An 18,739-nucleotide genomic window follows, 5' to 3' on the forward strand; every position below is an offset into this window, starting at 1 on the left:
GAACGGAGGTTGTTATTTTAAGTTGAGGAAGTCAGGAGCCTGCCTGTAGAACGGAGGTTGTTAAATTTTAAGTTGAAGAAGTCAGGAGCCCGCTTGTAGAACAGAGGTTATTAAAATTTTAAAGTAGAAGAAGTCAGGAGCCCGCTTGTAGAACGGAGGTTGTTAAATTTTAAGATGAGGAAGTCAGGATCCCGCATGTAGAACAGAGGTTGTTAAATTTTAAGTTGAAGAAGTCAGGAGCCCGCCTGTAGAACAGAGGTTATTAAAATTTTAAAGTCGAAGAAATCATGAGCCCGCCTGTAGAACGGAGGTTGTTAAGATTTTGGTTGAAGTCAGGAGCCCGCCTGAAGAATGGAGGCTGAATTATCTTTAAATTGTTGTTGAAGTCAGGAGCCCGCTTGGAGAATGGAGGTCTTATATTTTAGGAAATTTTTGAAGTCAGTAAAGCAGACGAATACGAAAAAAAATCCCCAGTGGGAAACAACAAAAATCCCCAGCAGAGGGAGGCAGTTCAAGATTCGAAGAAAAAATAATCCGAAGCTCACAAGAAAGAAGTAAGCAGTTCGAGATTGACAATCAATGGAGGATACAAGCCAAATCAGAAGTGAAGAAATACCAGAGAAAGACAAGGCAACAAGGCAGTAACAGTCACATGACCAAGTTTGAGAATAAATCTTTGTAATTCATAGATCATAGCTTAGTATAACTTCTTTATTTTTCATCGAGGTGTAATAAGGAGGTCAGTAAGAGGTATCATCGGTAGCAACAGCAGTAACAACAAAATTGCAGTCCCATGGTAGTCCCAGCTACCAAAGCTTCCCGAACTACATTGACCTGATTTCTGTATAGCCCAGGATATGTAGGAAACCTTTGAAACAAAGGTTCGGTCAAATCTTTCAAAAAATGCTTCACATGGAGTATTCCAACGGGCAAATATCGTTCGTATCCGCTTATTTTATTTTTGCACGAAAACCCTACGTGTTTTCGAACAAAGAGGGGCAACTGTGAGCACGTAATTTTTGCCCTATACGAGAATTACTCCCAAAGAATCCAAAACGAAACAATTTTACTTTGTGTGCGATTTTTGAATTTTTGTGGCATTTTCTGGATAATTATTTATATTTTTGTCTGTGCATGCTTATTTGTTTAAATTAATAAAAATATAAAAATATGTTGCGTTTGCATTTAATATTTAATTAAATTTGTTTTACAAAATGAAAAAATCATAAAAATAACGTACGTTGAATTTTTCGCGTTTAACGTCCAAATTGTGTGATTTTATCGTTAATTGCTATTTAAATGTGCGATGATTGTTATTAGGAGTTAATTAGTATTTTGAGATAATTTTGGGTGTTTTAATTTAATATTAGAATTTTTAGCTTTATTATTTAGGAAATTGAATAATTAGAAAAGAACAAAAATAGAAGAAATCAGATTGGGCCTTTTCTTCAATTTTAAACCACAGGCCCAAAGATACCCAACCTTCCCCTACGACCCGGTCCATTTCAACCCGGGTCGACCCAGTCCATAATCCCAAAGACCCAACCCCTTTCTTCATTTTTCATTTTTTCATTTCCCTAACCCTAAACCTAACAAACCACTCGCCCCCTCTCTTCATCTTCTCCAAAACTCCAAAACACACACATCCATGACAGCTCGTCCATGGCTGCCTTCGAACCAATGACCACCCTTTCTGCATCGTCTTCTTCATCGAACCACAGTCCGTCGAGCTCCAGCCATCGACGATGAACAGCTCCATCGACCACTTGAAGTAGCCCGTCAACGACAATCGTCGTTCCATCTCCAGCAGCCATCGCTGCTGCTTCACCTTCTCAAATGACCACCAGTCCGATGACACCCCCTCGTCGACCACTTTTCAGCGAGCAACTGCCATCGTCGTTGACCAGCAGCTCATCGGCCAACAGCCCATCGTTTACCTGCAACTCCAGCCATCGACGACCAATGCATGTACCACCAACAAGCACAGCCAGCCCGTCCTTCACCGCCATGGCTGCTGATTTTTCTGCTTCGAATGTCATGCTCATCGACTTCCAGCCCTTCGTCTTCGACTCCAACCATGAACGATGCCATGAACAACCATGTCCATCACGTCCAAACAAACCCCATAGCTTCTGCTGCCTTCCCCACTGTCAAACCAGCCATGAACGCCCAGTTCCTCCAATTGCGAGGCTCCAGCCATGGACGTGAGCTGCTGCTACGTGCAGCTTCGACGCGTGTAGTTCATCGAGGTTAAAAGAGAAGGCAGTTTTTCGTTGAGTCAAGATCCGGTACATCGAGGTTGTTGTCCGCTTTTGAGTTCGTCGTCGTTCCGATCCGGTTAGTGGGTTTAAGTTTTATTTCTGTCTGTATTTTGTTTGATATTCTCGGATCTAAAATCATTATACGTTGGATTCTTTTCTTGTTCGTTGTTTATCGTTTCTTGATTATTTCTTTAGTTTGTTTCATTTGTTCTTGTTTATTTTTTAATATAGAAATTGTTAGTTTAATTGTAATATTGTTAGATTTAAGTTGAAGTTCAATTAATTATTTCTTCAGTTTGTTTTTATTCATTTAAAAGGATTTAGTTTTAATATAGAAGTATGTTAGTTTGATAACTTGAATCCTTCATCTTGACTGTAATATTGTTAGATTCAGTTTGAGGTTCAATTGGTTATTTAGTTTTAGTAATTTGAATCTGTTTATTTGTTCCGTTTAAGCTTAATTTGAATTTGAAATCAGTAATTTGAATATGCTTGTTTGATATTGTTGTTGAATCTGAAAGTAGGTTTGTTGTTTAAAGATATTGTTTAGTAAAAATAATTTCAGTTGTTTCTTTGTTGTTCATCATTTAGTTTGAATTTGTTGATTGAATTTGATTAAGAATTGGTTATAGTTGCTATATTTTGGTTAATTGAGTAGTTGAATTGGTTATAGCTGTTAATTTGATTTTAGTTCTTATATAATTTTTAAAGTTTGAACAGATTTTTGAATCAGGGCAGTAACAGTAGTTTTAAGGGTAATACAGGAATTAACCAATTACAAATTTATTTAATTTAAGTGTTCTGCCCACTAAGCTATAATAATAGTAAAATATTATTGTGGGGGACAAGACATATGTTAGTGGGGAACAAGACATAATGATGTAAAGTAAAAAGGAGGGGGTTAATGATGAGGTCTTCTTTGACCATTCAAAAAGGGGGGAACCGTGAGGTCCGTGTTGACTGCTTTTACTTAAGTAAAAAATCAGAAATAGTATAGGTAATAATAAAAGTTAAAAGGTGTACATAGTAGAAGAATATTGGGAAAAAAGTAAAAAGAGAAATAAAAGGATAGTAATAATAGTTTAAAAAGTAAAAAGGAAAGAGGTAAAATGAAAAAGGGGTCTTGCTTTGGATATAAGAGGACTCATTTTGACACTTAGAAGAAAAAAGATGGAATAAACAAAGGGTGAGAAAACGAAACTGGAAAAAGATTCTGCATTCCTTCATTGTTGAAATCAGCATTAATTGTCATTGTTTCATCGAAGCTTGAAGCTTCTTTCTTGGGTGCTAAAAATTAGAAGTTACTGTTTCTTTTGCAATTGGTTATCTCTCTGTTTGTCTGTGTTTGTTTTCTAGTACTACTAGTATTCAAGTGGTGTTGTTTGGGTTTACTGTTGGTCTTCGGTTGGTTTGGAAGTTCCTAGTTTTTCCCACTTGGTTGTAGTCTCTTGGGTTTTTGGCTATTCCTACTGTTACTGGTCTATTCCTGTGTTGCTTGACTGTTGATGTTGTGCTGTATTGTTACTACTGCTGCTGATTCTCATCTTCATCTTTTCTTATTTCTAATACCAGGTACACGACTGTAACACTAGCTATTGCAAGCTGAAAAATGTGAAAGCATGAATACATATGAAGAATGGAACTTTGAAGTTTTAATTCAGCTTTTTCTTTGTTTCTTTTACTGATTGTATTTAGGCTATTTCAGGTATTATTATTTTATAAATTTCTATCGCTTTGCATAACTAGGCATCTTATAATGATGTACTAAATAATACTCTATTTTAGTTTGGTTATTAGGTAGTATATGTTTAAGCATGCTCCTTACTGTCAAACTGTTTAATAATTGGAATAAAAGGAAAAATAACATAAGTTGGTCTTTAGTGAATCGACTTGTTAAAACGGGTTAATTCTCTAACTATGAAGGTTTTAATATTGTCAACAGTAGGTTAATCGTGAACGGGTAGCTAAATTTAATTAAGGCGTGATTTGAGTTCAAACAAGACTAGATAATGTTTAAGTTTAATAAACTTTCTAATAAGCTTTAGTAATTATGGTTAAATCTAGTTTCAAATGGTTGTGAATAATTAATTCCAATAGTTTTTTTTATAACAATGTGAGCTTCAATCTAGCTATATTTGATTTCTTTTGAATATTAGTTGTCGAATTTCGTATTTTATTTACAATTTCAAATTTTCTTTTTTTAAAAAAAAAATCCTTTCCATTAATATTTGTATTAATCCAGCAATTAGTATGTTACGTTTTCTTATTTTTTTTAAGCTCGTAATTAATTGAGATTTTCTTTCTTTATTTTAGAGACTAATTTAAATAGAGATGTAGTCACTTTAGGATATCCTTAAAATAAAGGAGGCGTGCCTCGCCATAGTAAATCACAAATTGTGGGGCCCTCAATAAAAGGACTCAATAACCAGGTAGACTTTGGAGTTGGCCGTCTAGTGAAATTTTACGGTCTTTCCCAGAACAACAATACGCTAGTCGCTTTAGGCGCGTCTTTAATAAATTACTTTCTTAAATACGGGTGTGCATTTATGTAACCTAAATTCAAATCTCAACGGAGTCGAAATGTGTCGATAACCATGGGTGCATTAACTGTGACGTGGTTCGATATACATTTTTACAACGTTGCAATTCTCCGTAAAATAATAACAATAATAATAAAATTGATAAAAGCGGTTCAAAGCTAAAATTTGCATATAAGTTCTTAATTATTAAAAATCAGATAAATAAGCCGAATATAACAGTTGAGCGACCGTGCTAGAACCACGGAATTCGGAAATTCCTAACACCTTCTCCCGGGTTAACAGAATTCCATATCCGAATTTCTGGTTCACGGACTGTTAAACAGAGTCATTCTTTTCCTCGATTCGGGATTCAACCGGTGACTTGGGACCCCATAAATCTCCCAAGTGGCGACTCTGAATTAAATAAACAAATCCCGTTTCGATTGTCCTTTAATTGGAAAAACTCCCCTCGTACCCTTGGGGGTGCCGGAAAAAGGAGGTGTGACAGTGATTTCCAGGCCAACACGCAATGCGGCCGTATGAGATTTAATGTGATACGCACTGAAGTCATTGGGGACGCATTCGATTTAGTGCGGTCCGCAGAACCAAAGATCAGAGAGTTGCAAGTTTTGGTGATTGAAGTCAATATGGTCCGCGCTCCATTTCATGCGAACCGCACTAGAAGCCATTGCGGCCGCAGTCCATTCTGTGCAGTCCCTATGGGCCCAGTTTAGAGAGTTCGATTTTAAATTCTAGAGCCTTAGTGCGGCCGCACGTGTTTTTGTGCGGTCCGCACTAGCCCCGCAGGGGTAATTTTGTCTAGATTTTTCAACTTAGTATAAATAGCTTCTTTTCCCTTTTATAGGTCATCAAATAGTTTTAGCTAAGAGTTGCACTCGTGACTTCGAATATTTTACCCATTTTGGGCCATTTTATCTTCATTTCAACATCGAATCTTCTAGTTTTTCTTATCAATTAATCAATAAGAGTTTTTCTTCATCTATTTCTTGTTTTTCCTCTTTAATTATGAGTAGCTAGACCCATAAGATAGGGTTGTGGCTCAACCCTAGTGTGGGTAATTAATGGATCTTGTGTTTTAGGGCTAGATTGACTATGAGTGTTTGATATTTGGGCTAATTTCATGTTTAATTGTTGAATTAGTAGTTGCAAACACTAGTTTGTGTTTACTTGACTTGATCTCTTCTTGAGAAAGAGAGCCTAAGTCTCTCAAATTAGTCCAGCAAGGAATTGGGGCGTATTCAAGAGATTGATAGCCCCAATTAAAGGGTTAAAGCTCGAAAGAGTAATATCCGACTTGAACCTTGATTGCTTGTGCAAATTTGCATACCCAATTGGTCTTGACAAAGTGAATTCGGGCAAAATTACTCGAACCATCGAGAGGTGTAGAGTGGGCAAAATCGTGCAAAGGTTATATCATACTCCCCAAATATGTCAATCATGCCTTAGACTTCTGATTGACACAATGGTGGCCACAAAGGGGATTGGTGGTGGAATGCAGTTGTCCAAGGTAAAGTGGAAGCAAAGAAGGCGGCTTACCTGCGGTTAGTAGGGAGCACTGACGAGGAGGAGAAGAGAGAGAACAGTCAAAGGTATAAGGTAGCTAGGAAGGAGGCGAAGATGGCAGTGACGGAGGCTAAGACGACAGCTTTTGCTCGTCTGTATGAGGAACTAAGGAACAAAGGTGGGGAGAAGAAGTTATTCCGACTCGCTAAGGCGAGAGAGAGGACAACTCGGGATCTGGACCAAGTGAGGTGCATAAAAGATGATGACGACAAAGTTTTGATGGGAGATGACCAGATTAAGAGGAGGTGGCAGACCTACTTTCATAAACTTCTAAGTGAAGAAGGGGATCAGGATATTATACTTGGGGAATCGAGGAATGCCGACAGTCACCATGAAGTAAGTAATTGTAGGGACATTGAGATCGATGAAGTCATGGAGGCAATGCGTAAGATGAGAAGGGGCAGAGCTACCGGGCCAGACGAAATTCCGGTTGAACTGTGGAGGTGTGTGGGTAGAGCAGGCTTGGAATGGCTTACTGCATTGTTTAGTGTTATATTCAAGACTAATAGGATGCCTGAAGAGTGGAGGTGGAGTACAATGGTCCCGTTGTATAAGAACAAAGGTGATGTCCAGAGCTGTAACAACTATAGGGGCATCAAATTACTAAGTCATACCATGAAAGTTTGGGAGAGAGTGGTAGAAATGAGAGTGCGAAGGACGGTGTCTATTTCAGACAACCAGTTCGGGTTCATGCCGGGGCGATCTACCACAGAAGCTATCCACCTTATTAGGAGGATGGTGGAACAGTACAGGGATAGGAAGAAGGATCTCCACATGGTGTTTATTGATCTGGAGAAAGCGTACGATAGGGTTCCTAGGGAGGTCTTATGGAGCTGCTTAGAGGATAAAGGGGTCCCGGTTGACTATATTAGGGTGATTAAAGACATGTATGCTGGAGCTAAGACTCGGGTTAGGACAGTAGGAGGCGACTCTGAACACTTTCCAGTTATTACGGGGTTGCACCAAGGGTCTGCGCTCAGCCCATTCCTATTTGCCCTGGTGATGGATGCACTGACTCATCATATTCAAGGGGAGGTGCCATGGTGCATGCTATTTGCTGATGACATTATTCTAATTGACGAGACACGAGGCGGCGTCAACGAGAGGCTAGAGATTTGGAGACATGCTCTTGAGTCTAAAGGTTTCAAGTTGAGCAGGACGAAGACGGAATACCTCGAGTGCAAATTTGGAGTTGAGCCGACGGAAGCGGGAGTTGAAGTGAGGCTTGACTCTCAAGTCATTCCCAAGAGGGGTAGTTTCAAGTACCTTGGATCGGTTATTCAGGGGATCGGGGAGATTGACGAGAATGTCACACACCATATAGGGGTGGGGTGGATGAAGTGGAGGTTAGCGTCGGGAGTCTTATGTGACAAAAAAGTGCCATCGTTACTAAAAGGTAAGTTTTATAGAGCAGTGGTTAGGCCTGCAATGTTATATGGAACTGAATGTTGGCCGGTAAAGAACTCACACATCCAGAAGAAGAAAGTAGCAGAGATGAGGATGTTGAGGTGGATGTGCGGTGATACAAGGATGGATAAGATTAGGAATGAATATATTTGAGAGAAGGTGGGCGTGGCCCCCATGGAGGACAAGATGCGGGAAGTAAGACTCAGATGGTTCGGGCACATTCAGAGGAGAAGCACTGATGCACCGGTGAGGAGATGTGAGCGACTGGATGTAGTGGGCACGCGGAGAGGAAGAGGGCGACCTAAGAAGTATTAGGGAGAGGTGATCAGACATGACATGGCGCGACTTAGGATTACTGAGGACATGGCCCTTGACAGGGAATTATGGAGGTCGAGCATTAAGGTTGTAGGTTAGGGTAAAGTTGTGAATATTTCTACAGCACAATAGAGTGAGACTAGCCAGTTAGGAGTTAGACTAAGAATGTCATTGGTAGTCTATTGATGCAAGGCTTTACCTGCTAGTTTTTACTATACCAGCCATCTATTTTGTATTTCGTATTCCGTATTTCATATCTCTTATATTGTTGTTATTTTGTTATGTTATTTTATGTTATGTTATTTTATGTTATTTTGTTATGTTATTTTATTATGCATTTTTACGGTACTAATATATCGGGTCCTGTTATTTTTTTTGAGCCGAGGGTCTTCTGGAAACAGCCTATCTACCCTTCGGGGTAGGGGTAAGGTCTGCGTACATATTACCCTCCCCAGACCCTACTTGTGAGATTATATTGGGTCGTTATTGTTGTTGTTGTTGTTGTTGTTGTGCCTTAGACTCAAGTACCATCAATTGACCACCTAGGTGAAAGTCACTACCCTAGTGCCTTTTAAACTATTTGAACAACCCGTAACATTTCACTCTTAGCTTATTCTAGTTTAATTTAACATTGTAGTTTGATAAAAGTAGAAGTAAAACAAAAACCCAAAAATGTTTAGAAGTGTAATTTGGAATACATACGCAACTCTAAACTAGATAGATACCCAACTCCAACTTCTATCTCTTTGTGGAAATCGATCCCGACCCTAAATCGGGTAAAAAGCTGCTTTGAACCTTTCTCGCTACTCAATAGTAGTGCAGGGTAAGCCTCGATCAATAACCTAATCATCTAGTACAACCTGGATCTGGAGTCACAAGTATAAGAGCTTCTAGAGTTTCTATAATAAGGTTTGAAATAAGTACGACTGTCTCGAATGAAATGAAAAGTAAATAGGGAAGAAGGAAGGGGACTTCAAGGTCTGCGAACACCAGCAGATCTACCTCGAGTCTCCAAATAAGCTAATCCGAGCAGATGCACCTCATAGACATTTGGAACCAGTACAAAATCTGCTCAAAAAGTATAGAGTGTATTATGAGTATAACCCCAATATACTTGGTAAATATCGATCCTAACCTCGATGAGCTAGTGATGAGGCTATGACAGGACACCCACGTAATTAAACATGTGCAGACGAAAATATACGTACAATATAACAATAAATAAAGACTAAACTTGTACTATTAGGAGGGGACATGCGAAAGAGGGGGGGTACAAGATACGGTAACTACAGTAGGAAATGACGACATGAACAGTCAGTAAACCTTCAACCAATGAAAACTGATAAACATATGAATAAAGACTGCACGACATCACCCATCGAGCCTCAATTTGCTGAATCTGGTGCTTTTGGTTTTCATATCCGTGATCGCGAGTGGATTTACGCAATCACGAAGAGTAATTTGGCATCAGGGGAATTTTTCTCTATGCGATCGCGAAAGGATGTATGCAATCGCGTAGAGGTTTGGCTTGCAGTGAATCGCAAACGCGTAAAGGTAGTCGCATTCGCGAAGAAGGAATGGTAAAGCTGGGGGGTTGAGGTAGTTGTGTTATGCGATCGCGTTGCCTGGGATTCGATCGTGATGTTGAGGCAGCTTGTTAATCTTGTTCGCCAATGCTTTTACACAATTGTGGAGAGTATATTTGATTTGGGCAGAAATTGTCTTATGTGATCGCGAATGAATTTCCGTGATCGCGATGTGTAAATAACTGGCCAACAAAACTTATGTTTGAAATAGAGGGTTTATTTCATATTTCAAAAGATGGACTTAGAGAGCTCGATTTGGGGCGAAATTTCGAGGGATTTTCAGAAAGATCATTGGGGTAAGAATTCCTAACACAATTTTGGTTAAGTTACTCGAATCTATCATTGTTTTTATCATGTAATTAAGGATTGAAGTTAAAAAAATTGCAGAAAAATGGTAGAACTTCTTAGACTAAGTATTTGAGTTTTGAAAGGCGAAATGAGGTTGCATTTGAATAATTCTTGTATGGTTGGACTTGATATCGAATGTGTGTTCAGATTTTTATAATTTTGGTCAGGTTCTGAGACGCGAGTAAGGGTTGACTTTTTGGGTCGATTTTTCAATTCTTTGCAAAGATCGTAATTTCATTGTTTGAATTAGTTTTCTATAGTTATATTTATAATATTAAATTCTTTTTGGCTAGATTCGAGCCGTTCGGAGTTGAAAAATTGAGGAAAAAGCCTTCTAGTGGATTGATTAGTGTGGTTTGAGAAAGTGGATTGCCTAACTTTGTGTGGGGGAAATTATCCTTGGGGATTGGTATTATTTGTGATAATTATAATATGTGAAAGTCGTGTACGCAAGGTGACGAGTGTGTATATGGACTAAAAGTAGAAATTTCCGGTTTTTGCTATGTAGATCCATTTTCATGCCTTAATTGAGTTACCTTAACATGTTATATAACTATAATTTTTAGTTTAATTTCACATGTCTACTTGTTTTACCCCTTAATTGCTAATAGTCCTACATGTTTAGTTGAAGTACTTGCTTCCTTTATTCTGTATTCATTATTTAACTGTTGACTTCTTTACCTGAAATTTCTATTTTTGGGATACCTTGTTGTTGAATTTTGTATTGAGTCGCAAAGGCCGTGATTCCTATTGATGCTAAGTGTTAAGTTGTGAAATATTATTTTATTGAGTTACTCTATGGTTGCTATTTTTAAGATTTTGTGTACATATCGTGGTTGAGTCGTGGGGTCCTTATTGTGAAATTCTGTTATTGCTTGTTTTTTTTTTCTGGCAAGTTGTAATATTGGGCACTTGAGGAGCGAGTTGTGCTACGTTGTGATATTGATACGCATACAGTGGTATAAAATCTAGGTGTTGAAACACATGGGTTGAGATAAGGTGGACTTGATACGCGTGGCTAGTAGGGGAACTACTAGGAGCCATGCGGTATGATAAGATGGGCTAAAACACGGGATGCTATTTCGGAAAAAAAAAAATTCAAACTGAATGTAAAGGCTAGCACGGTGATATTAATATTGTGATTCATTTTGTAATTTGAGACTATGAGGCGGTACCTCGGTAGTGACTCTTGTCGACATTTCCCCATTCTTTTGTACTTGTCTTTGATCGGTGTTTCCCTTATCATACTACTAATTGTCTTTCTCCATGTTGCACTATTTACTTAATTCTGCATAGTTATTCTTCTTATACCATTCGTTGTTTCAATTTCATTATTGTCTTTATTACACTGTATATATTTGTTCAGCCATTTATTAATTCCAGTAGGGCCCTGATCTGACCTTGTCACTACTCTATCGATGTTAGGCTTGACACTTACTGAGTACTGTTGTAGTGTACTCATGCTACTCTTTTGCATATCGTTTTGTGCAGATCCAAGTTTATCTTATCAGTCCCCGCACTAGTGAGCTGAGTTGCATTTGGAGACTTCAAAGTAGACCTGCCTACGTCTGCAGGCCTCAGAGTCCCCTTCTATCCATTTTTACATTTTCCTCCTTTACTAGACACAATTGTATATGAATGGTTTTGGTATTGTCATAGAGCTTGTGACTAGTATTATGCCTTGGGCTATTGTATATACTTTGAGCCGTAGAGATTTCCCTTCATATATATGTTGCTAAGTGTTTTTTTTTTTTTTTGAGATTCTAGATTATTGTATCATTCACTTTCGCATGTTTGTTAGGCTTACATAGTCTTAGGTCACGACATCCATCGGAGGAAAAATGGGGTCGTGACAAAAAGCATCACCAAATTCTCCAGTTGCCACCACAAGAAACCTACCGGAATATTCCTCGGTCGCTGGAATATTCTCCTCCATTATTCCTCACCTTGACAATCCATTTTCTAGAGGACTCCTCAAAAACTGCAGCTTCAACAGTTTTGTCTTAAAATATTGATGAACCAATGTTGAAATATGAAACATAGCCATCTTAATATTTAATGAATTGTTTTGTTGAAATATAAGTAGGATATGAGGTGGAAAAGGGATATATGGAAGTCGACAAAATTGTTTAGGCAAATGAAGATTAAGAGGATCATATGAAGCATAACAATCTTCTTTTTCAAGAATATAATTATGTTACGGATTGAGGTGACTTGTCATTAAAAAAAACCAAGACTCTAATCCAAACCTACTATCAATAATTTCATGCGCCGGCCACGTTTTATCTAATTCAACTTGTAGTTAATATATTGCTTAAAGAAATTAATGTTTCCTCTTGGAAGTTGCAATAATTATTTAAGTATAAATTCTTGCTTAGTAGTTAATTTATTTACTCATCTATTATGTCGAGAAAGCATAAACAAATGAGCACTCACATTTTGTGGTTTTTTATATAACAGAAAATAGATACCCGAATTTGCAACTTCTTTTCTTGTTGAAAAGAGGAGAATTCATACATGATACATACACAGCAACAGAGAGGAGAAACCATTCCATATCTCAGATTTTTCATCTTCAGCATCAATTAAAAAGGTTAGTCAACATCTTAGCCCCGATTAGCTAAACAAAGTTTATTTAACTGAATTTGCAATCATGTTTTCTGCTTCTTTTCTTCAGTTTCATTCTATTCTTTCTCCTGATTAGGTTTTATACATGAGATCTTGAGAAAATTACAATGATGGATAGAGGAAAAGAAATTGAAGGAGAAAGAGAGAAAGGGGAAGAATTCAACTTTGAGGTATGCCATACAATATATTGATTAACTTTTATTGTATACTTAGTTTCTTGCTATTCTCTACGGAGTTCAATTCAAGTAATGGGAAAGAATTTAACAGTGAAGTTAAACAAGTATCAATAGAGCAGATCCATCCCCTTTTTAGTGCATAACCAGTAAAAATAATCTATTAAACTGAAGGAAAAAAATGAAACTTATTTCGACGCATATGTGGACAAATAAGAAAAAACAATGTTTGGTCTTTTGGCAGGTGTCATTTTCTACTCTTCGCAAGGACATTTTCAATGTTCTGGATTTCATAGAGAGGCTAAAGAATGATGAACATCAGAAATCTCTTGACTTGAATCTAATTGAAATGCTTAAATTGGAGCTGGCATTTGTTTGTACATATGTCCAGCTTTCTTATTCCGATTTGGAAGAGTTTGAAGAAGTAATGACTCGCAAAGGACAAGATGTTGAAGATCTGCTTCGAAGAATTTTGAATGATGTTGACGACGACGTGCAGTTTAAATATGACATGCATCATGTCCTTCCTCGCCTTAAGTATAATATTTATATCAGCTCACGTCGCCATTCTGAATCAAGTGCCACCATGACTAAGGAGCATTTGCACTTCCTGCTCTTGAGTCTCCACCATCTATCCAAGTATTGTTCTGAACAGGATTTTCCTTTAATGACTGAATATGAGATGCTTAAGAATGTATGTGGCAACATAAGCGATTTCCATGGGTTGATGGTGAATGGTTGCGTTGAGCATGATATTGTTGAGAGTGTAATACCTCAGTTTCAACCTATGGCTGAGAGAGTTGGACATTTCCATTGGAATGATCGGATTGATGGAGACTCTCGACTCTTCAAGCTAGCACATCTACTCTTGAAGATTATTCCAATTGAACTGGAGGTTATGCACATATGTTATACAAATTTGAGAGCTTCAACGTCAACAGAAGTTGGATGCTTCATTAAACAGCTCCTAGAAACCTATCCAGACATTCTTAGGGGATATTTGATTCATCTACAAGAGCACATGGTGAATATAATTACCGCGAACTCTTCAAAGGCTCAAAACGTTCATGTCATGATAGAGTTCCTATTGATCATTCTCACTGATGTGCCTGAGGACTCTATTCATAATGGTAAGTTGTTTGAATTCCTAGCACGTGTTGGAGCACTTACCAGGGACGTATCAGGTATTGCTCGCGACTTAGAAGAGAAATCAAGGAATAGAGAGAGTACCAATGAAACAAATAGTGCAACTCTAGGCTTGCTCGAAAATATTGAACTCCTGAAGAGAGAACTCAAAGATGTTTACTTGAAAGCCCCAGACTCATCTCAACTCTGCTTTCCCATGAGTGATGGACCCCTGTTCATCCATCTTCAACTTAGACACTTAAATGGTTTGCTCAATTCCAATGCTTATTCGGTTGCTTTGATAAAGGAAGAAATCAAACTGGTGAAAGAATATCTAGAATTCATAAGCTATTTCTTGATGAATGTTGAGCAAGAATTGTACAAAAATCTCCTGGCACATGCTTTAGATGTGGCATATGAGGCAAAAGATGTCATTGATTCAATTATTTTAAGAGATAATGGTCTCTTACATCTTATTTTCTCACTTCCTTTTGTCATAGAAAAGATCAATCTTATCAAAGAAGAGGTCTCAAATTTACTCGAGAGGATTCCCAAGAATAGGGGCATCATTGTTATGAACTCTCCCAAAAAGCCAGTTGAGCACAAGTCATCAATAGCTGGTAAAATAATCGTAGGTTTTAAAAAGGAGACTGACTTGATAATTAGGAATCTCACCATGGGATCAAAAACGCTAGATGTCATTTCGATCACTGGTATGCCTGGTTCGGGCAAAACAACTTTGGCACACAAAGTGTATAATGATAAGGTTGTTTCTAGTCATTTCGACATCCGTGCATGGTGCACAGTGGATCATGAATATGACGAGGAGGAGTTGTTGGAGAGCCTTTTTAATCAAGTTACTGACTCAACTTTGAAATCTAGTGAGAATATTGATATTGCTGATGAGCTACGGAAACAACTATTTGGGAAGAGGTACCTTATTGTCTTAGATGACTTATGGGATATTGCAACATGGGAAGAGCTGAGAAGAATTTTTCCTGAAGTTGAGAAAGGAAGTCGAATTATTTTGACGACTCGAGAAAAGAAAGTGGCTTTGCATGCACAACGCCACAGTGATCCGCTTGATCTTCGATTGTTAAGATTAGAAGAAAGTATGGAGTTATTAGAGAAAAGGGTCTTTGGAAAAGAAAGTTTCCCTGATGATCTACTGGATGTTGGGAAAGAAATTGTCCGAATTTGTAAAGGGCTTCCTTTGGTGGTTGATCTAATCGCTGGAGTAATTGCGGGGAAGGAAAAGAAAAGGAGTGTGTGGGTTGAAGTTCGAAATAATTTGCATTCCTTCATTTTCCAGAATGAAGTGGACGTGATGAAGGTTATCGCATTAAGTTATGACCTTTTACCAGATCCCCTAAAGCCATGCTTACTTTACCTTGCAAGTTATCCGAAGGACAAAGCAATTCTAGTCGAATCTTTGAAACTTTTATGGCCTGCCGAAGGATTTTTGGAACATAGAGAGATGGAGAGTGTGGAAGAAGTGGTGGAGGTTTATCTGGATAATTTAGTTTCCAGTAGCTTGGTTATTTATTTCAATGAGAGGAAAAATTGCCAAATTCATGATTTTGTGCATGACTTTTGTTTGATAAAAGCAAGAGAGGAAAAGTTGTTTGAGCAGATACGTTCTTCAAGTGCTCTATCATCATCTTCTTCAGATTTGATGCCACGTCAGATGACCATTTATTATAATAAGGGGCACTTTGGGCATATCAATTTTTTCCTATTCGATTCAAAAAAGAAAAGGCATTCCGGTAAACACCTCTATTCTTTGATTATAAATGGACAGAAGCTGGACAATAGTCTTTATGATATATGTCACCTAAGAAACTTGAGGCTCCTTAGAGTGTTGCTCCTGCGTGCCTCTTTTATCAAGGTGAATGATTATTTGCTGAATGAGATATGCACGTTGGTTCACTTGAGGTTCTTACAAATTGAGACTGAAGTTAAATCTCTGCCTTTGTCTTTTTCAAACCTATGGAATCTGGAAACTCTGGTGGTGAATAACGATGGACCAACCTTGGTACTACTTCCGACAATTTGGAATCTTGTAAAGTTGCGAATGGTGGTCATAGATGATTGTTCTTTCTTTGATTTGGATACAGATGAACCGATACTGGTAGCAGAGGACTCAAAGTTAGAGAGATTGAGAATATTAGGGGGACTCAAGCTTTCCTATTCGATAGAGACAGTGGATATTTTCAAAAGGTTTCCCAATCTTCAACGGCTTGAATTTAATCTCAAGGAATCATGGGATTGTTCAACAGAACAATTTTGGTTCCCGAAATTGGACTGCCTAAATGAACTGAAATTCCTCAAAGTAAACTTTAAAAGATCTAATACAAATGATATTGTGCTCTCTGTGACAAGTCGGATGTGGGATTTTCACTTCCCTTCTAGTTTGAAAGGACTGTTTTTGCTTGAGTTTCCTTTCACATCTGATTCACTATCAACAATAGCAAGACTGCCCAACCTTGAAGTGCTGCACCTTATAGTCGCAATCATCGAGGAGGAAGAATGGAACATGGAGGAGGAAGACACCTTCCAGAAACTCAAATGTTTGACATTGCAACAAGTGAGTCTTGCTCAGTGGGAGGTTAGAGAGGAATCCTTTCCTGTGCTTGAGAAATTACGACTGTGGGATTGTCAAAAGTTTAAGGAGATTCCGCAGAGTTTCGGGGATCTTGTTTCATTGAAAATTATCGATCCGTGGAGAAGCCCTCAACTTGAAGATTCGGCTCGGGAGATTAAGCAATATGTTGAAGATATGATGGGAGAAGACAGGATTCAGGTTCTTGTTCGGCAATGAGTCTTGAACACTCTTACCCTGGGAAAAATATGTGAGTATAGATGAATTTATTACCTCCTTTATTTCATTTTATGTGGCTGACATTGACCAGTATAGTTTTCTTTGCAGAGAGCTAGTAAGGAATACATCCAGCTTTTTTGAGGCTAAAGATGAATCCTCAAACATCCAGCTTTCACTACTTTTCTTTTACTCTGTTGTGTGGTGAATAAGTGATATATTTGTATTGATATCAATTATTACTATTTAACTTTTGTCTAATTTCCCTGTTTTTTCTTCCTTTTGTGTGCTTATGGTAAACAAAAATGTACTCTAGTTATGTATTCCAAGATTTGTTCTTTCAAATTGTTATTGGTGTATACTCTCTTTGCATTATCATACGTTACTTCTCAAGTCCAGAGACATACATGGGATAATATTCACTCAGATATTGATTACAAGGTGTATTTGAAGTGAAACAAAAGGTGGGCAACCTCTGTACTAGATGAAATTTATCTTATATCTCAGCTTTTTCATGTTTTTATATATCTTTCAAGATTTACCTTCACAATCAGCTCATCGACACATAGAGTTTTAATTGTGATGCAGACTGGTGGAATTCACGGGCACCAAGAATCAGCCCATCGACGCATTTGGAGTTGAGACTGCTGTATCTTTGATCAAGATGTTTCAATAGGTGCTGCTGTACAACATTTGGCCTCATGTGCAACAGTAAGTGTTTTTAAAAATCCTCTTCTGCCTATTTATACATCAATGCAGGATATCCCATCGCAAACTTGAGACAAATTGGTGCAAGAAAAATGTACTAATCCTAATGTGAGTGGGAAAGATGCAGTCAAAATTGAGTACTAGCGCTACTGGTAGTTGTGATAATATAAGGGAAGCTGAAAATAATTAATCGAAATGTGCAAGAGCCACTAAGATATTAGCTCCTTCACTAAAGGAGTCCCAAATACCTTTCTTTTTCCTTTTCAAAGATGAACAATATTGTTGTTTTGACCTTTATCTGTCCACTTTGTGTTGCATGCATTACAGTCCTACTGAGATCATCCATAACCACTAACCAGGATGAATGGAAAAGGAAAATTTTGTCCGCTTGTCTCAATCCTCTATGAGGAAAAGAAAAAAGTGGGGATCTTTTTTTCAAAACAGAAAATTCACAGGGCTTTGCAAAAGTTCAATTTGTTGATCCACCAAACCCCAGCTATTTGCGTAGATCAAGGAGGAAATTCCAGTACTTTACGTGATCGAAAGCCTTTTCAATACCGTATTTGCATAATAACTCTACTTTCGCAGACGTTTTCTTAATGTCTGGAAGAATTGAGATGGTACTTTGTATAAAAATACATAATTATTTTGAACATATTAACCATTTCTTTGTTTTCCGATTGCCTGGAAAGGACAAAAGAAAGATCTTGTTTGCACTCTAGCAAGACTCTTCAGCGTTAGTTTTGATGGTGTTATCTTCTATAGTATGTGTAAAGCCTTTTGTAGTATCTAATAATTTCATTTCTGATTGTGCTATCCCTGTTCTCATCAAGTGTAGTACTTCCAACTTATCTATGTAAACTTCTTTTCTGTCCCATCCTTTCGGTCATAAGCCTCTAGACTTTCGTCTCCTAGATACTTTCCTCAGTATTTTGCTATGTCTTTCTGTTTCATCTGTGAATTTGCTGTTGATATGAGAACTTCCTCCCTCAAACTTCCTTCTCCAGCATTCTATCAAAAAATTATAACCGGTGCTATTCCATTCTCTAATTTACCCTTTAGCATCTTCAAATTTCTTCTTCAGGCCTTTAGAGAGAGTACACGTATTTACATTTACTTAATTATATCTACAACGCGCCCACTCATATGAAGAACTGATTCTTTTTCTTGGGCCCAAGCACATGGAAATTCTTTTTTTAATCATCACTGTTTAGATCTATTCTATTGCCTCGGTGATAGGAAGGACAAACGACGGTTCTCCATTCAC

The 18,739-nt window shown here is 37.9% G+C and overlaps 1 protein-coding gene and 1 pseudogene across 2 annotated transcripts; one reads left to right on the top strand and one right to left on the bottom strand.

Annotated features, from left to right (window-relative positions):
- LOC138886265 (probable indole-3-pyruvate monooxygenase YUCCA10) overlaps nt 1-18,739 on the bottom strand; it is a 329,636-nt pseudogene that overhangs the window by 130,490 nt on the left and 180,407 nt on the right.
- Nucleotides 12,439-17,109, top strand: LOC104243111 (putative late blight resistance protein homolog R1A-3). 2 transcript variants are annotated; one of them, XM_009798262.1, is made up of 4 exons: nt 12,439-12,613; nt 12,725-12,818; nt 13,066-16,798; nt 16,864-17,109. In XM_009798262.1, exons 2-3 carry the CDS (start codon nt 12,756-12,758, stop codon nt 16,765-16,767), a joined length of 3,765 nt encoding a protein of 1,254 aa, XP_009796564.1. In that variant the 5' UTR covers nt 12,439-12,613; nt 12,725-12,755; the 3' UTR covers nt 16,768-16,798; nt 16,864-17,109. The 2 variants fall into 2 exon arrangements, with proteins under 2 accessions (XP_009796564.1, XP_009796562.1); XM_009798260.1 differs by having other exon boundaries at nt 16,876-17,109.

This window comes from Nicotiana sylvestris, chromosome 2 (assembly GCF_000393655.2).
Source record: "Nicotiana sylvestris chromosome 2, ASM39365v2, whole genome shotgun sequence".
Classification (NCBI taxonomy): Eukaryota; Viridiplantae; Streptophyta; class Magnoliopsida; order Solanales; family Solanaceae; genus Nicotiana; species Nicotiana sylvestris.

Bases quoted from the DNA above. Each gene is read 5' to 3' on its own strand.
- LOC104243111 (XM_009798262.1), top strand. From the start codon at position 12,756: ATGATGGATAGAGGAAAAGAAATTGAAGGAGAAAGAGAGAAAGGGGAA. The intron at 12,819-13,065 runs GTATGCCATACA...GTCTTTTGGCAG, and splicing joins GGGAAGAATTCAACTTTGAG to GTGTCATTTTCTACTCTTCG.